This window comes from Stylophora pistillata, chromosome 14 (assembly GCF_964205215.1).
Source record: "Stylophora pistillata chromosome 14, jaStyPist1.2, whole genome shotgun sequence".
NCBI lineage: Eukaryota > Metazoa > Cnidaria > Anthozoa > Scleractinia > Pocilloporidae > Stylophora > Stylophora pistillata.
This window is the reverse complement of record NC_142532.1, coordinates 22505110-22524529: the sequence shown is the minus strand read 5'-3', so window position 1 is coordinate 22524529 and position 19420 is coordinate 22505110. Positions and strand designations below refer to the sequence as shown.

General features: G+C 37.9%; 1 protein-coding gene across 1 annotated transcript; it reads right to left on the bottom strand.

The window, feature by feature from the left end:
• Nucleotides 1-5737: 5737 nt before the first annotated feature.
• LOC111334557 (mannose-1-phosphate guanylyltransferase regulatory subunit alpha) lies at nt 5738-19378 on the bottom strand. The gene is made up of 12 exons (XM_022940344.2): nt 19169-19378; nt 18983-19080; nt 18391-18494; nt 15846-16032; nt 14473-14532; nt 13737-13867; nt 13203-13331; nt 10194-10291; nt 9939-9985; nt 8375-8467; nt 6748-6919; nt 5738-6278 (listed from the first exon to the last, which is right to left on the bottom strand). Exons 1-12 carry the CDS (start codon nt 19206-19208, stop codon nt 6178-6180), a joined length of 1260 nt encoding a protein of 419 aa, XP_022796079.1. The 5' UTR covers nt 19209-19378; the 3' UTR covers nt 5738-6177.
• Nucleotides 19379-19420: the final 42 nt, after the last annotated feature.

The window sequence follows — 19420 nt, the reverse complement described above, 5'->3', positions numbered from 1 at the left end:
CCACTGGGTCACCCTGAACGTTTGAAAATCTGGTTCAGTTTAAGATAACATTTCGTGCATTTTTTTCAGAAAATTGAACTTAAATGTGAGCTTTAGTAAAGTGTACATCCTGTTTGTTTTATCTTCCTCACCTTAAACAACTTTTGTCAACACAGCCCTTGTGTAGGGAGTTCTAGGCTTAGCAACTTCGAAATCCTTTGTGGAATTTTACGCTGAAGGTCTGCGAGCCAGATAGGTCTCCGACATTTGCAAGTATGTTATCAGTCGTTGTGCCTGATGTTCGCCTTTCAGGAAATGATATAGAAACGGTCTGATTATATCGATAAACAGACAAAACCTTCCGGCAAATAAATTTTCCTCTGTTTATTGAGCTTCTCCTTTTAATTTCCGTATGTGCAAACGACAAAAGAGTACCCTCATAAGGTCAGTCTCGGTTAAAAGGAAAATGAACGTAAATGTCCCAGAATTAACGCCATAGAAGTGACAATCGTAGAAGTGTTTTTTCCTTTTTTTTTTTTTTTGGACGGGGATTTAATTTGTGATCAAACATTACATTAATTCTGAAAAGCAATTGCGTGCAATAGCAATCGATGCTTGAGAGCTACCCTCAATTTCTTTCCGTCTCCAGGCCTTCTCGGCAATGAGGGAAAAACAGGTTACCATACAGAATAAAACATTTTCCGGTTTCAATTTCGGCGGAGTTCGCAGACTCAATCCGAAAAAGACATGTCGTGCATGGTAGAAAAATATCCCACAATATAAAACACTGCAAAAAAATTAACAAACTTTGGTAAAACAAAAGACCATACAGACTCGGAACAGAAAAGAGATAGGGGTATACACTTTGTTTTACTTTTTTTGTTGTTGTTTAAGTCCTGTCAGACAGAAAAGCTCAAAACTTTAGTTTATAGTACATACTGCGTTGCAACTCGATAAGCAAAATAATTGAGAATTTTCGGTTTTTTCTTTGTCAATTTCCTGCTACTTGGACAAAACATAGCAGAAATTAGTTTCTAACAGAGAGCGCGATCCTCTCTAACCTTAAAAACTTATTTGCGCAGAACATAAAAAAAAATCGCCGAGCCAGAAAAAAAAAAAAAAATACTCGTGCAAAATGTCTTAAGGTGCTCGGCAAAGTACGTACGTGCCTCTTCTGATCCGGCGTCGCTCGGCGGAAACACTCAAAGCATCCAGTTGTGTTATTTTTCTTTTTTGAGAGCCAGAAACCGATATTACAAAAAAAAACACGTACTATTTCTATGCCAAGGTCAAGAGCTCGGGTATACTCATATTTGTTTCACTTGAGCAAATAGACCTCCATACCAACAGGATGTTAGTTGTGAATGCTGCAAATGCCTGATTGATTAATTTCCTTCGAGATCAAAACTCATGTAGCTTTTTAGATTCTAAGAGGGGAGGGAGGGTGGGAGCTTTTTGTAGAGGGTAAGGGACCATTCTTTATTGATCTCCTGGGGGGAGGGGGTGGGGAAGCCAGGGAATTGGCGGGGGATCAAGATGCTTTCGCGGGAAACAGAGGGGCAATCGATCGTCTTAAATATAGTTTTGGGCGGGGGGGGGGGGGGGACGATGAAAAAGTGACTTTTGGTGCGGGGGGAGAATCAGGTTAATTTTATTGGCACAACCAAACTCCACCGACCCCCTCCCCCCAGACAAAAAGTAATGACTGGTCCTTAATTTGCCGTCGAGATCAAAATTCACAGAGCCGAGGGGGGTGTAAGGGGGGGTTGACGCTCTTTGCAGAGGGTCAGAGGCCAAACATTGATGTTCTAACATTTTGAATTGGAATAGACAAACCCAGGCAAACTTTATTTTCACTGTAGAGAGTGTTTTAATTGAGTGTCGTTGCGCCATTACGTCACATCACTACTTCATGACAACGGCCAATCAGAACTAATGAAAAATTCCAAAAGGAACCAATGAAACTAAAAGTGAAAAAAAAAAATCAAATTACACAAAGCGCGGGAAAACGTGACTGACCAGTACTTTTGAGTGGTTGAGAGAGTGGCGCGAGTTTTGACCAATCAAAAAGCATAGTAAAACAAAACCAATCATGCGTCATAATCCCAATAAACCTTTCGATCCTTATGGCATCAACTTGTCTCCGGAATCTGAATTCTGAACCCGGAATAATTGTAGCAAGATGTGGGTGGGGTTTATTGCGGCTTCGATTCTTTTTGTATTGCTCCTGGAGTTTTCATCGCTTTGAAAACCCGATTCAAGCCTTGAAGGCTCCGAGAATAAGCCAAGGCCACTTTCAATTAAAGAAAAAATCTATGTGTTTTCTAAAGGCGAAAGGCTCATTGTTTCATTTTTTCATCGTTTGAAAATCTGACAAGGGCAAGGAATAGGTGAACATATTTCAAGAGAAAGATTGAACAGGTTTCTTTCACTTCAAGAAAAGTTTTTTTTTTCTTTCTTTGCATCTTGACGAGTTGAAGAGCCTGTTTGTTTGATAATTTGAATTTGAAACTGCTTTCATTATTTGACTTTCAAAGTTGTAGGCGTTGCACTGAATACTGCAACATTCATCACGGACAGGTTAATAATGGAACTTGTTGCGAAAATTGTGCTCTCCTGTCGGCTTTGAGTTTCAGTTTTGTACAATGTTGGAACAGAGTTGTTCAACAATATTACTTTGCTTTGTGAGCAAAAGAGATAAAACAAATGAAATTAATATCCGTACAAAAGAGTTGCGTGTGCTTGCGGGCAAATTAGAAAATAGACGTTTAGGGTTTGGTTTGTCTTGAAAGGTTTTGAGGTCTCTGCAAACGTCAATTGGGAAATGGATTATATGTAGTTAAATTCCACAAGAATGGAGCTTTCTGGGAAACCTGAAGTGGGATTGTTAATCCCTTTTTTGAGGGAAAAACTGTCAAAACTTCCACAAGCACTCCCAACTACTGTGATCCTGAAGTTTCTCTTTCGATATCAAGAAAATCTTGTTTCGACAAATTTTCTCGAAAATTTATGGGTATCGTATTCAACCTGAGAGCCTGCGTTGCTTTTGGTTGTTTTGCGACTTTTTTCGTTGTTGCTATTTTAAGTAAGGACACTATTAAAGGTACGGAGATGTTTGGTGTATAATACGGAAGAATTGCGCAAACGTACCAAGTCCTTTTTTAAATTTCTAATGGGTTTGACAAACTTCAGGCTATCTTTTTCTACCTAAAGGCAGCATTTAATTGTAATGTGAGTTCAAAGGCCAGAACACTTTACATGTCGTGGCGTTTAGAATTCGCTTCCTCGTTGTAAATAAAATGAAGTTCTATAAAATTATATGTGCATGGTTTTCATATCGGGTAAAACTCTCCAAGGATTTTTTCTGTAGGATAAGTTTGTTCTACGGTGTTTGGAAAACAATATTGAAATTCTTACGTGGTTTACAGTACACGTTTAAACATGCGTTATAACAGTGAAAGCAATCCTTGCATCAAATTTGTAAAATCAGAAATCACTGCCCACCTTCAAAATCAGATTTAAGAAGAGTTCTCGATGGACTATGTTTCCTCTCCCAAATTTCTGCTTAGTTGAGCACAGAATGTCGCCCAACCGGTTTCAAGACTAATATGCGAGCAACAAGGAAATTGTCTGCGCATTTATTACCTGCAAACACCGACGGCCAATTACTTTTTTGACAAGTATTTGGAGATTAAAGATGGCAAGATATCACTTACGCCCCTGGACGTCTGCATTGTTTATTCATGACCTCCATAATGTGTAGTCCCTTATCAACAAAGCTATCTTTTTTCAATAAGGGAACGACAAAAAAAAAAAAAAAAAAAAAAAAAAAGCAGCAATCAAGCCATGATATCTCTGATATTGGACAGAACGCTAATTCAATTTGGATAAAAAAATGTCTCATTTGAAATAGAGAAAAAGACGGTTTGAAGAACAGTAAAGCGGTAGATTTGCTTTGAAGAAGCATCATGTTGAACTGAATTCACTTAATCTTACTACAGTACCTCACCGCACTTTGCACGTTGAGTAAGTTTGTGTTTGTCATTAATAGAAAAAGATTGACCAAGAGGTAATTCTCGATCGCTACACTACTCGCCAGTGTATAACGAAACCCTGCTTCAAAATCCTGTATTTTTATAATACCCCCCCCTACGAAAAGATGCCAAAAAAGCGTATCACGATACCAATAAGCATAAAAAAAACGTAATACCTTGTAATGTAGCGTAGCTGGTATACTGCTGTGATCTTGCTAGGTAATGAGCTAGGAAAACCCATTAGCTTAGAGCTCGAAACATAATAAAACATAAAAGTACGAAATTCAGAAATCCTGGTACCATGTTAAATACTTTGTGAGGGGGAAATCATCAACCACCTAAACTGAAATGATACCACCCTCAAAATTCGAAGAAAGTTTATTTGCCAATGTTGATATAATTGTTTACAAATATCGGCTTTATTTTGCCGTAATGGAAGGACATATTCCGGTGCAATCTGACGTAAAGTTAAGTGTACCCGTCAGTTTTTTCTCAAGAAATCATGGAAAACTCCTGTTAGTATATGTTGATGAAAGGAAAAGCACGAATCGCAGTTCATTATACGCCAGTTTCAATCCACGTGAAGTGAAAGTTGTAAAGAAAGAACATAAAATGTTCGTGAATCATGTGAGATAACCAGCCGGAATTGTACAAGCTTGCCTATGTTTTATTCTTCCCTTCCTGAATTTGATTCAAATCAACTCGAAAAGTAAATTGAGTGCGGTTTGATGTAGAATATCGATTTCCTGTGCTCGTGAAAATGAACTTACTACAGAAAATATTTTCAGAAACTGCACACAACGTAGTTTTATTCGGAACTAAACTGTAAGAAAAACAAAACAAAAAATAAAACAGTTGGGTACTAAAATCGAACAACGGAACGTAATGTTTCACACGAGCAATGACCGTACATTTGTCGCAATTTTAGGACAAGAATTACCTAGGGCTAGTACCCAAACGAAAACAAGACAGTCGATATTTTCGCTGCGGTATAACAAAGTAAAAAAATGTTTCCGACAGGTCGGCGTTTTTTATCCTTGATAACTTGGTCACAAATAGCGAGACTTAACTAGTGGACTTTCACCCCAAACACACATCGACCAAATCAATTTATAAAACACCTTTTTGTAAACATGTTTTTAAAAACACAAAATTTACCAGCGGGACCCAAAAAGTCTGAGTTCACACGAGGAACTGAATACCGGCTATCTTTCGCAGCCCAGGTCAAGTTTACAAATTGAATTTACCATAAAGTACAAACATGACTAAAACGAGATCGTTAGGTGTGCGAGGAATTGTTTGTTTTTTTTTTAATTAATATTTCTTCTCTCTTTACTTTCATCAATTAAATATATAGATTTAGGAATAAATGCAAATCCATGAAAGTAATGTTAAAAGAATCTTACTACGATTTGCAGAATTAAAAGATGCTTAAATTCCTAAGCTATCGTGGAACCTGACACAGAAACTCAATAGAATAGTGGAATACCGTAAGGATTATTCACAATTACCCACAAGCCCTTTCGGTGTCTCTGAGTACTTTTTTTTTTTGGCAAAAACCTTCTCGATTCTCAGTCACACAGGTGCGAGTCTATAACAGAAGGATGTCGGTGATGACAACAATTTTTGATTAAAATTTGAAAGCAGGAAAGCACGACCTCAACTTAGCTCGCTGTAAGTAACAAACTTATGTCAACCTGTGGACAAAATTATTATAAAAAAAATCCCTTCCGAAAGTCAATTTTATTTAAAATACTAACACGTTTAAACAATAAAATAGTATCAGCTTATCAACACAAGTATATTAAGTTGTTCAGTAGGTCTTGTTATGCGAATCTCAAGGTTACTGACACTAAATTACAAAAATCTCGCGCAGCTCAAATGTTGAAACATTTACAATTTTATACGATAGAAATTTATTGAGTTACTTCGGATTTTGTTTTCGTCTTTCCTCACTGGGAATCTACTCATGATAAGAATTTCGGGTTTTCATCACAACGTAATGCTGTGAAATGGATGGACTTCACCTGCACGATAGTTGGCGTACACAATATACTTTGCCATCATTATCCTTTTAAAAAACTTGTACAGACAACACCACATAATTTAGCTCACTTTACCTCACTTTTAAAATTCATCTAGAACTTTGTCATGATCTTGGTCACTACAAAATTATTTCATTTTTATAACTTTGGCCAAGATCTTTGTGCGGCAAGACAATCGAGTTAAGGACTATTACCTCTCCAGGTATTGTTACATTTCGACCTAAAACGTAAGAAAAAAGCTGCGGTTAAGTTATCAGCTTGGTGCTGAAATATCTTCTTCATCTAAGCTAAGATTACAAATTTTTTTTAAGGAGCACTCCTCCACTGAGTGACGTACAATCAAAGTCAATCAAAGCACGACCAATATAGTTTCAAGGTAAGTAAAACGCAGTTCGATTGAGTCTCGTAACATCACAATTAAAGTTATCATAATAGCCAATCAGAACAAGGGAAAATGTCAAAGGAGCCAATGAGATCTCAATGAAAAAGAGCGAGAAAACGCCAGTGACCAAGGCGCGATTGGTTTCAGTTTAGAATCTGATTGGTCAAGAAAGTGGCGGGAGTTTTCTGGACCAATCAGAGAGAGACACAAACCAGACCTAACCGATCCCAAATTGCTTTAGACACTCTAAACGTCTCTCTCACAAGAAGCCGATAAGAGCCCGCACAATAAACCTGTTTTTTCTTACCTAGTATTGTAATTGATGGAGTCAATTTGCCATCCTCTCCGAATAAGGATTCCCCATCAGGCCTTGCAAACTCCTCATTTGGGTTTGGATCGCAGCGACTGCCCTCGACACGTGACCACATTCCTATCGAACAATTCCAGCCAATGATACTGTACAAAATACAGCAGTGATCCTGAACGAAAAAAATACAAATGAGATATGGGTATTAGGCAGCGTCAAACATTCCTCTGGCTCCTAAACAGACTTTACTACGATACATTGAATCAAAGCAAGAGATTATTAACAGTTCATAATCCCTTGATTAATGTTTGTATCTGAGCAACTGCGCACCTATCCCTCTCTGAACACAAAATTTACCAGTTGACTGGTGTTTGGTCAAGAAAAGGACAGGGGTGCAGTTGGTCAGACACCGACAATAATCTTCTAGCCTGCTCCCAGTTGGCTTGTTAGCTCAATTGGTAGAGCGTTGCACTAGTATCGCAGAGGTCAGTGGTTCGAATCCCGTACAGGCCTGATTTTTTTTTTTTTTTCAGGTCTGATTTTCGCTATTGCATAAATAGCGCTCTCTACTGCGAGGATCGTGTATCATACGTAATAATCTTCATATAATCAAAGTCGTTCATTCATCACTTCAAGCGTCTGTTGAGAGAGAGAAAGCTTTATTTATAGAGGGGTAGCACTCAATAGCTAGAAGCTAATGAACTTGTGGCCCTCAGAACACCCACCCATCCCACCCTAGGGGAGGACATTAATCTCGTGTGTGAGAAATTAACGTCTCCTACCCCTAACCCTGCAGGAGACGGGGCCTACGGATTATTCGTCCTTTTCCGAAAAGACTAGAATATCTAACCATTTCTTGATATTATAAAAAGGTAGCAAATTCTCCTCAGTTATTTTAAGACCCTGAGTGTAGGTCTGGCCGGAGCTTGAACCCTCGACCTCCCGCACAACAGTCCAGTGCTCTACCAATTGAGCTAGCCAGGACGCGGTTGAATGTTACAAACCAACAAAATAAATAACCCGCTACCAGTTGGCTTGTAAGCTCAGTCGGTTGAGCATTGCACCGGTGTTGCAGAGGTCCTGGGTTAAACTCAGTCTGTTGTATTATAATATGACCCGTCCAGCCCCGCTCGCGCATTCCCATAGAAAACCATAGTGAACGCGGACGTATACAGTGCTGACCTGAGCCGGTCCGCTAAAAGCCGTCCGGCCCTGCTGCCCTCGCGTCACTTTGTTGCAAAAACTTAAAGGAAAACGGAAATGAGAAAAAAAGTTGCCTTTTTCAAGGAACTAGGAGTTTCTTGTTCTGACTTGAAAAAATAGAGGAAAAGCTTTAATTGTAGAGTTTTTTTTTTTTTTTTTTTGGGGGGGGGGGGGGGGCTCATGTGGCGGCGTGTGCCCATCTATCGCGTCCTATTTAGATTGAAATTTTCAACACTTAGTGGTCAATGATGAAATGTTTATTGAGCGAGTTTGATTGGGTCGAACAGGAAAATATTTGGCTGTCGGTCATGAGGCACGGATCTCACTGCGCTCGGTCCGTAAGTCATCACCTCGAGCCACAGTCGTACATAAGTTTCCAAGTACCTCATCGATAATCAAAATCAAATGTTAACCCATCCATTACCTTCAGTTCAGCTCCATCCAGTAGAATTGTTTCTCTTACTCGGGCTCCAGCGCCAATTACAACATTGCTTCCTACTGACACGTTAGGGCCAAGCTGTTAAAGAAAGAAAAAAAATACATTTAATTAAAGGACAAACTATTATTATTTATTGAGAGGGGGGGGTTGGGGGATTTATTTGAGTGATCACATGGTTTTTCAAGGGGAGTGGAGAGGGGATCAGTTGTCGCCAACAAGTATGAAGGGGGAGGGGGGGTGGGGGGGGACTATCAAAAACTGACTGCCAATGTGGGACATCATCAGAATACTACAGAGCCTTAGAGGGGAATCAGGTAAATTCTTGGTGACAGAGCCAAAATCCACTCCCTTCCTCCCTTTCCGAGGTATTAAAAAAGGCGCATTGCCTAATTCAAGTCGTGATCAAAGTGTTGATCAATGTGTCTGTTGCTTGTCAATTAGTTGTTAGTTAGTCGATCAGACAGGCAGTCTGCCACTTGAACAATCAATAAATACAACAACATTTATTTAAACACGATAAAAATTACAGCGGAGCTGATGTGGTCGTGTATTTGATAATAAAAACTAATTTTCCTAATTAACCTTATATGTTCGTGTATATAAAAATTATGAATAAAGGCGGATAGTTTCTAAAGAAACTGTTTGGGGCTGCGTCGTTACGGTGGCCAATTTACCATTTCAACTTTGTTGTTATATCCAAATTATATAAAATAACCTAATTAATTAATTAACCTTGATTTAAAATCACCTAATTGACCTAATGAACCTAATACGGTGGAATATTTAAAAATTAACCCAATTAATTAAAAATTAATTAAAATATTATTCATCTATAAATTTAACTAAGCGTATGAGGTTTAGTGTTTTAGAAATTTTTAAATAAGCTTTTGCTTGAGATTGCACTTGTATGATTGTCAAGAGAATTCCATAGAGATGCGGCCTTGTAACGTGGACTTGCGAAGAACTCAGTCAGTGTTTGGTTTTGGTAATAAAAAGGTCAATTTCTTACGCAAGTTATAGTTGCACTCATATTTCGTAAACAGCTTCAAAATGGGAGTGGGTAAAAGTTATAGAAACAGTCATGTGCCAAGATAAGTGATCTATGTTCGTATACATTTTTCAATCAGGCAGAAACTCAATGGTTTCATTGGTCAATCTGTAATTCTGTCCACCAGTCAGTCAGTAAGTTAGTCAATATGTCAGATAGTCAATCTTTCAGTCCATCAGTTGGCCAGTTAGTCACTTCCACATGTAGTTATTCAGTCAGGGAATTGCTTGTCAGTTGTTGGATAACCAAGTCAGCATCAAGTCAGTTGTGAATACAGTTAGTACATCAGTCAGTTGACATCTAAGTTAAGGATGTTTTAGTGGTTCAATGGTCAGTCAGTAAGTCAGCTGTCTGCTGGGTAATTGGCCAGACAGACAAACAGACAAACAGACAGACAGACAGACAGATAAACATATGGGCAGTCCATAAGTCACTCAGTAAATGATTCAACAAGAGAAAGGACTATTTGAAAGCAAACAAGAACATTGAAAATAGTCTCACCACAGCTGATGGGTGAACAACTGCACTTGGATGAATGTAAACATCACCTGAAACATGTAGTTAACATGAGTGACCAAGACAGAATTTCTCCTTACATTATCAATACAATACCAAGTAGAAAAGTGATGAAAGTAAAGAAAAATATCAATTAGGGGATTAATAGTGAAATATCAAAACTAGGAGTTCTTTATGGCGGCAGAATGGTGAAGGAAATATCAAATGCAAGATAAATTGTGCACACTTGCTAGTTCTTACCTCTAATATGTGGCTGGCCTTTTCCACTCTGAGCTAAAAGATCTGGATGAGTTTTGTGATACATGGCGAGTACATTTCTATTTGCATAAATCGCAGACCTGTTCAAGAAAAGATAAAAGTTTTTTTTACATCAGTTGAATAACAATCAACAACAACAATCAAGTTTAATGTCTTTACGTGAGGCATGGTTACCCAATTGCCTGAACCAGAGGCTCATGTATAAAACATAAGACTATAAAAATTAGGTACAAATAATAATATAAAAATGGTGATGAAAAGATAAATTTAAGTGTTTATAAATATGTAAATTGAATGTAATGGTAAGGAGAGAAATATGAGAAATACATGTACATATAAACAATAATAACTATAAACAAGACCTGCACTGACAGCTGGGTCCTAACGATTTGCTGAAATCAAAAGTCTTGAGCTTGCAAATGAACTCGCTAATCTTATTTGATGATTTTATATCAGCAGGTAATTTATTCCAGAGATGACTGACTTTATAAGTGAAAGAGTTATGGAAAAATTTATTATTGTAACCAGGCTGTACTAGATTAATACCCCTACTTCTTAAGTTATATCTGGTTTGGCAAATTTGGAAGAAGTTTTTAATGTATTCTGGACCATTAGAGTTCCTGCAATTGTACAATAAAATAAGAGAACTATAATTATAGCGTCTATGTTCAAGAGACCGCATATCACTCAAGGATAAGATAGTATCATAATCAAGATTGTTGCCTAAATTTAGTAAAGTTTTAATAGCATATTTGTTGACTGACTCTAGTTTAGAGCTTAAAGTTTTATTGATTCCAATAAGTAGTGGACTGCAATATTCCAAGTGAGGAAGCAGGTAGGCCTTGTAAAGAGATAAAGACACGCTGTGAGGCATCAGTCTTTTGAGTCATCTTAGAGCACCAATCTTGGCATAGACTTTCTTAAGCATGTTAGATATGTGTTCACTGTAAGTCAGTTTGTTGTCAATAGTCACCCCAAGAATTTTAAGTGAGTTTGACAATTCCACCTTAGAGTCACCAATGAAGAATTCAGGGACATGCATAAGCGTGACTGCCAAGTCTCGTACCTTGAGTTTTAATACTGTTAACAATGAGATAATTTTGAGAGAACCAGGTGACCAGGATGTCAAGGTTTAGATTTAATGAGGTTTCCAGAGTGATGATGTTTCCAGAGTGATGATGTCACGATTAGATGCACAAATTGTAGTATCATCAGCATATAGACGCAGAGATGAGATTTGTCTGGAAAAGTTTAGGTCATTTAGAAAAATATTAATTAAAATAACAAGGGGCCAAGTAGACTACCTTGAGGTACGCCACATTTGACTGGACGCCATTCAGAGAATATACCATGAAACTTGACCCTTTGTTGACGATCAGTCAAGTATGATTATATGAGTATTATTATATGATTGAAAGAAGGCAGTAGCATCATAAGTTAAAACCATAGGCCTGCAGTTTAGCCAATAGTAGATTGTGGCAGATTGAATCAAGTGCTTTAGAAAGGTCAATAGCAATATAGTTCCAGTTATTTTCTTAGAGTCAAGAGCCAGTCTCCAATATTCCACTATCTTAAGTCAAGCAGTGCAACAAGAATGGCCTCTCAAGAACCCGGACCCGGACATACTCAGTGAGAACTTAGACTTGAAAGCATCATTTGGCTGTACATAACTTTTTCTAATAACTTTGGGATGACAGACAGTATGCTGATTGGTCTGTAGTTATTTACAGATGAGGTATCATCTTTTTTTTAGATGGGTAATATGGCTTAGTTTCCAGTCTGATGGCCAAGAGGACTTTGTTATGCAGTAATTTATCAGTTTAGATAGAGGCTCTTTAATTGTTGACGCAGATAACTTGAGGATATTTGGCGGGATGTTATCAGGGCCACATGATTTATTAGTCTTGAGCTCTCTTGGTAATTTCAACACTAACGGGCTGAAAGGAAAATCCTAAGTTAAATTTTGCGAAGAGATAGATATTATACTTGGATGGTTGTCAAATTCTTCTAGTGAAAGTTCCAAGGCATCCTGAGAAAGTGCAGGTGTGGCAAAATATTCATTGAACAGGTTTGAAGGCTCATCAACAACTACTCCCTCATTAATTATGCATGTCTCGTTAGAGTTATCTTGACCAGAGGACGGCAATAAGGGTTTTAGCCACTTAAAGAATCCACCAGGCGTAGTAGCATTAGCAGCAGAATTCATGCAAAAATGTTTTATTGAGGTTTGCTTAAGTTTAGTTACCAGGTTTCTTTGGACTCTATAATCACTCCATGTTTCATCATTTCTGTTATGGCGATATAATTTGACTGTATAGTTTGTTTCTTTGACGAATTTCTTTTTTAATTTGTACGTTGATCCAAGGAAGCTGTTAAATCCTGACACGTTTTTTCAAAATAGGCGCATGTTAATCAATTGTGTCTTTGTAGAGTTTAGACCAGTGATTCCAGATGTTGTCAATATCATCATAGACAAAGGTGCAGATAGCTTATGCAGATAGATATGTTCAGATAGCTCTGAATGGCCCTCCAAGAAAGTATAACCTTGAGGATCCCAGTAAAATGCACGCTTATCACAGCAATTTCAATTGAGTATCAGAAGAAATCACCATTGGCCACTGTTAACAGTTTCAGAAGCTGATGTTTCCACTGTTAGCCCTTCATCAGTCAGAGTAAATAGAGGAATTGCCCATTGTGTGTGATTTATACACAACAAAATGGAGCTATGGCAATGTGAAAAATGCAAGAATAAATTAGTTGAATGCTGATTTGAAAGATCAATGTTTAAAATTTTGAACCAAATACAGCCAGAGTTAGCCATTTGCATTTTAAAATGTAAGGCAGTTTGCTAGTTTTTTCTTGGAGGTCTCAAAGACCAAAGTTCCTAACCTGCTCACCAAAATTTCCTATAAAGGTTACTGTCTGAGATTAAGGAATTACCGTAAGAAGTTTTAAATGACCACTACTTCTACAAGATGATTAAAGATTTACCCAGCATTCTTGATGGATGACCAGAATGAACTTGACTTGAATGCATAAAGTGATCCTGCACTAGCTAAAGTAGCGAGAACATCCTCGCCCATTCTGACAGATTCCACATTACCAGGAAATGGTTCTTCGCTGAAGTAATAAAAACAAACAAGTATGATCATCATCAACAGTGCTTAAAAATCAGTCAACTGAAAAAGACAGCAGGGCAAAGGGCAAAAGAGACAGGAAATGAACTGACAGGAGGTGGGAGATTTAAGACAGCAGGGAATGGGAAAGAAACACAAAAGCGTGAACATCAATCTGCAATATTTTTCAATAAATCGCTGAAGGTGAGACAGCTGAGTACACAGGGGAGGAGGGAGGAGGGTAAAATTCTCATCCCTGGATCCCCTCCCCTCCCCTCCTCTCTTTCTCCAATGCAAAGGTATCTGACCATGAAAAGGCACTAAATAGGGTTATCCTTGCCAAAAGATGTCAGCTGGCCGTGACATACTTATGATCCAAGATAAACATGATCTTATGTCTAATGCATACCTCATCTTTTGATAATTCTCTTGAATGATTTCCCCCATCAGTTTAAACAAGGCAGCTGGTGAGAAGATGTAAATGCCACAGTTGATTATTTCACTCACAAAGGTCTCTGGCTTTTCCACATAATGCAAAACCTAATGAGTATGAAGAACAAACAAACTATAAGAAAGGCAAAATAAAACAAGTTCTACCACATCAAAATGAGGTAGATATTAATTAGAGGGTTTCCAATCTGAATACAGCATTTATTCCATTAAATGACCAGCCTCGAATAAGCAGCCACACTTTAGGAAGATAATATTACCACCCAGCCTTGAATAGGTCCCTTTATATGTCATTTAATTGAGTTTAACAAACCTGGGCCACCTCAATAGTCTTGAGAGGAGAGAAAGCCTAAAGCCATTTTAAAATCAAAATTCAAAGAACAGAGGAGCAAGTACTAGCACCCTTATTAGTCCATTTTGTTTTCTTTAGCTGATGGTTAAACTGTATAATTTTCAAAACTTTGAAACTCCCATCTTGAATGAAATCACATGTGACAACTGCTCTACAGGCCTGTTAAGTTACCAGGGGCCCTTGAAGAACAGGCTACAGGACCTTTAAAAAACAGGCCCCTGGGCCTTACTAAGAACTGCACATGTCATCTTTGAAAAACAACTAATCCAGAAAAAAATAGCCTATAAAATCTCTATGCACTTCTCCATTTAACTAATTTTTTTTGTGAGTAATTCTCACAAACCTTGTGTGTCTCAGGGTCTTGAACCAAACAACCAAAGTTGTGAGCTTGCTTTTTGTTGGCCTGTTGGTAAAGGTTAAAAGTAAAAACCAATTATTTTTAATTCGTGAGAAAGTAATCAAGGATTGCACTTCAATCTTAACCCTTTAACTCCAATGAGTGACCAAGACAGAATTTCTCCTTACAATATCAATATAATATCAAGCAGACAAGTGATGAGAATAAAGAAAAATATCAATTGTGGATTACTAGTTGATCCAATGCTGAGTTCTCTCAACTAAAATCATAGAAATTGTATGGCAGACAGTAAGGAGAATTACTAATGGGATCTTGGAAGAATAGTCCTTTTTAACAGTTGTGGGCTTGGTGGCCAAGCCTTTGAACAAGAGTGAGGCTAAGGGTGACCTTGTTATGATAGAGATGTTGCTGCTTTTCAAACGCAAATTTCTTTGTTATCATGCTAACTAGATACTGATCTCTATCACAACAATGACACCTTCAGCCTCACTTCAAATCAAAGGCTTGGCAACTAAGTACACAACTGTAAAATGTTTTATACGGGTTAACAAAGAGGAATTCAGTACTTATTGTAACAAGTTTCTGTCATGGACCAGCTTTTAAAAATTAATACACCATTGACAGCAGATTATTTATCTTTACCAACCTACAGTTGATAACCCACTTATTGTTTTACTTGGCTGCCTAAGTAGTGCGACAACTTCCTCAGAAACAAATAAACTTGTAACATTGATGTCAAGCTAAAAAAAGAAATTCCTCCTAACATGTTTGTGTGGGCAGCGAAACAACTGTACTTAAAGGTATGAGTAACAAGTATTTGCAGCTTTTGCTTTCAACATTGGCAATAACTTATAGGAAAGTGGTAATTGTGAAGAACAGTCCATAACCAGCAGGTTTCTAATGAGCAATCTACCCAAGGATTAATGTCCAGGAAGTGGTTCTTCAAAATTACCCAAAACTGAATACCTTGCCAGGTGATATTGAGAATTATTACACGACTTGAGCATTCAGAGGGCCAATAATTAAAATCAACCAATCAAAATGCTCTATTGCCGGTCAATATTCTCTCAGTATTGGACCGTGCACTGTCCCGAATGGTCCCGAATGATACTGCACTTGTGTCCCTTTAAACTTCAGTTGTATAATAAATCTCTTATTAACCAAGCTTGCTCAGGACCGTACTGGAAGAATATCGGCCCTCTGTCTTTTTTGTACGGACCGAGCTGTGCTCGGTCCTGACTGTCAAGACCTTGGGCCAATATTCTCCCAGTATGGCCCTCGCGCTTGGTTAATAAGATATATATCAGGCCTGTTACCATACACTGTTATCAAAAGTAAAAGACAAGAATTCTTCAAACCTCTGTTGCAAGAATGGAATGTTCTCCTGAATGTTTTCTGTGAAATTCAACAAAGTCAGTGAGAGGGTAATCTCCTATGATGTCTGCATTCAGGACAAGGAAGGCCTCAGGGTCACCCATAGCGATCTGATCTCTAAAGTGATAGATTCCTCCTGCTGTTCCAAGTGGCTGAAACTCTTGTAGGTACCTTTCAAAAAGTAAAATTATGTCATGATCATTGATCAAACCATTAGAGGCTCATCTGGTTAGTGTTATCATAGTTTTTTGCAGATTGAAGTGACTTAAGGTATTCAGGGTCGTCACCAGGTTCTGACTGCTGATGAAATTTCCTAAATGAAAAAGCGGCAATCACTGGCTGGATTTTTGGTGAGTGATTACTCAGTAGAGAATAATGGGTACTTCCCAGCAGGTTACACACTTACAATTGTTCACCACCTTTCAACTGCCACACTTGAAATTTCAGCTGGCAATGTTATTAGTAGCAGATCTAGGAAAGGGGCATGGGGGGCCTTGGTCCCCTCTTATCTTGGGTAGAAAAAATAAATGCAGAGGGAAGAAATGCCAGTAGGTGAACACACACAAACAAAAATGCTATCAACCAACCCCCTCTTAGCTCAAGGTCTAGATCTGCCACTGGTAATTACTTAGCTATAACCCTGGGTATTACTTGTCTATAATAATAATAATAATAATTCAATATTTATATTGCACAAATTAACATTGGGATATGATAAAATGCGCATTACAATTATGTTTTGTGAGAGACTTAACAGACTGCTTACAGAAGTTTACAATTCTTTGTGATGTAATTTTAACAGATGCCCCCAGTTTCAGTAAATAAGCCAGTCCACAACACTGGGAGCCATATTCCCTACTCTTTGCTATAAGTGCATGGGTTCTTTAACGTCCCCTGCTAACCAGTACCGAGAAGATACAGGAGACGGAGGCCTACAGTTTTTGTTCCTTATCCAAGAAGACTAGAATATCTATCCATTTCTTGATATAACAGAAAGGTAGCACATTCTCCTCAGTTATTTTAAGACCATAAGTGTTGGTTCAGTCTGGGACTCAAATCCCCGACCTCCTGCATGGCAGTCTGGCACTCTACCACTTGAGCTAACTAGGTTAGTCTCTCCATGGATGAGATGCTAGTCTGTCATTGGTTACTCTTGACTACTGAATTTCATGAGGCTTCCCCAGAAGTTTGCCTCTTCCTGTTTATACCCCTGAATGAATCAAAGTACAAGAACACGCCACATGCAGTGACCTCACAAGGTCTCACAATGTTCCTCCTTATTTGAAGGGCAACAGCTAAAGAAATTTTCAAACCGGTAGAGCAATCCTTTTCAGGCGTGTATCTCCCTTTAAGCCAGTAAGACTGAGCTTACAAACTTTTAACGGAATAATTATTTATTTTTTCTTGGAATATATATATACCTTCCTCAGCAGCACTATACTTATGAGGTATGGAACAGGCTTACAAGCCAAAAATGACTTGCTACACCCCTGCTTTTACCTGTTAATTGTCAAGAACTCAGAGCAATTTTTAGTTCTTATTAACTGAGCAGGAGGTCTGTATGGGAGAATCTTGACCGAGGTTGCCAGTACAGACCGAATGCAGTGAGGTCTGTGCCAGCAACCGAGGTCAAGATTTAACAATTATTCGCCGAAGGCGAGGTGAATATCGTCGAATAATCCCCAAGACGAAGTTGAGGGGATTATTCGACAATATTCACAGAACCTGAGGCGAATAATTGTTTAAGTATAATTTCAGAGCTGAACAACAGAGAAATTTCTAAAATCATAACATTTTAGTAACATTTAATAACATTTTAGTTTAACATTTTATATAAACCGCGCAGAGCGGTTTATATAGCGTCATATAAGGAACCGCTCTACCAATCAGATTGCTGAAAACTCTTTGTTCAGCTCTGAAATTATTCCAATCATCCATACAGACTGACCTAGCTTGCCTAATAAGATGTTTATTATATGGCTGTGTCTTATATGCCAATTTTTCATATTCTTCGTACCTTTTTTTTTTAGCCCAGTCTAAATGCCAGTCTAGATGGGAAAATCTAGATCGCTTTCAATATTGATTTCAGCCAATCAAATTTGTGAATTTAGTGGTTCCCAGTCCTTGTGAGACACAGCCATATAATAATAGGCAATAATAAGAGGTACTGCAGGTAGTGCTGCTATCACCTGAAAAGGATAACTTTCATTGGCTCTCATTGAATATCTCAAACGTTATCATGGAATCTGTGAAGTCTTCATACATGTGAATGGCAGATATTGTGAATAGCCACAAGGCAAAAACCTGTTAGTCTCATTCAACCCTAAGCTCTAAGAGTGATAAGATGCAAATTCTCCCAACATTATCACCCCCAAATCAAATATTAAGGTCAGGAGAATAAAAGAAATGATCACAAACTAAAGAAGCTCTTGATTGTTAAACAAATTCTCCTTGTCAGCACCTTAGGAAACGTATTGAAAACAGTATGGAGAATATGCATAATGATGTTCGGGTGTGAAGAGTTAATACCTGATGGGAATATTAAATTCTTGTTGAGCATTCTGAATAAACTTTGACAAACTTTCACTTGACTGGTAAAATCCTATTAAGATAATTTCCTTGAGGTCTGGAATCTGAAAAAATAAGAAAATAAACCTGTGATTTTTAATTCTGAGAATAATTTGTTTACATGCTGATGAAAAATACTTACAAACTCAGTTTACTCAAAAATAAATAAGGACCAAGATTTAATAAGCAAATGACAGGTAACTTGTAATGATACTGACCAGAGCAAAATATTAGATTTAGAGGGAACGACTTAATTCTGTGTCAGTAAAAATTGCAAGTCACTGAGTCATTCTAAAGTAAACAAAGACGGTGATAACTTCAGAATTCATTTACTTTCAGGATATTTCTTTGAGAATTTCTGTGTATTGACGTATTTGAACAGCAAAATGATTTATTCGATTTGAGATTTCAATTTTAAATTGCAAGAGGTTAAAACACCAAAGGAAACGAATAAGAAGTGAACGAAAAAGAACGAATGTTTGATAGGTTGATTAAAGGAAATCATATGATTTGATTGATAGCTCGATCAAAGTTTATTTCGATTCAGCAGTACCTTTTTGCAAGCTTCTATATGGTGGTACACCACTGGGTATCCTCCAATAGGAAATAAGGGTTTAGGTAACTCCAAGGAAAGAGGACGGAACCTTGTTCCTGTTGACCAAAAGAAAAGCAGGGTTAAATAAAACTGCATGACTTTAATTTTGAAGTCCAGAGCGCAGCTGAGATAGCTGCAATTTACCTTTCATTGGACCTCCGATAAGAATAACAACCTTGATCATGTTTTTCTCAGAGTCTTACGAATCACACTTGCGATCAAAGGAACAAAAACCGGAAAATAGTAATCAAATGTTCAAACGTTCTACAAAATAAAAGTTTCTAAGGAGATTTGCTACAAATTCACAAAACTTCAGCCACGTAACCCCTCGTGACTCAGCCTATGCCCTCCCCCTGGGAGAAAAGAGTTCCGTTCTTTCTCAGGGGTATGCTAAGA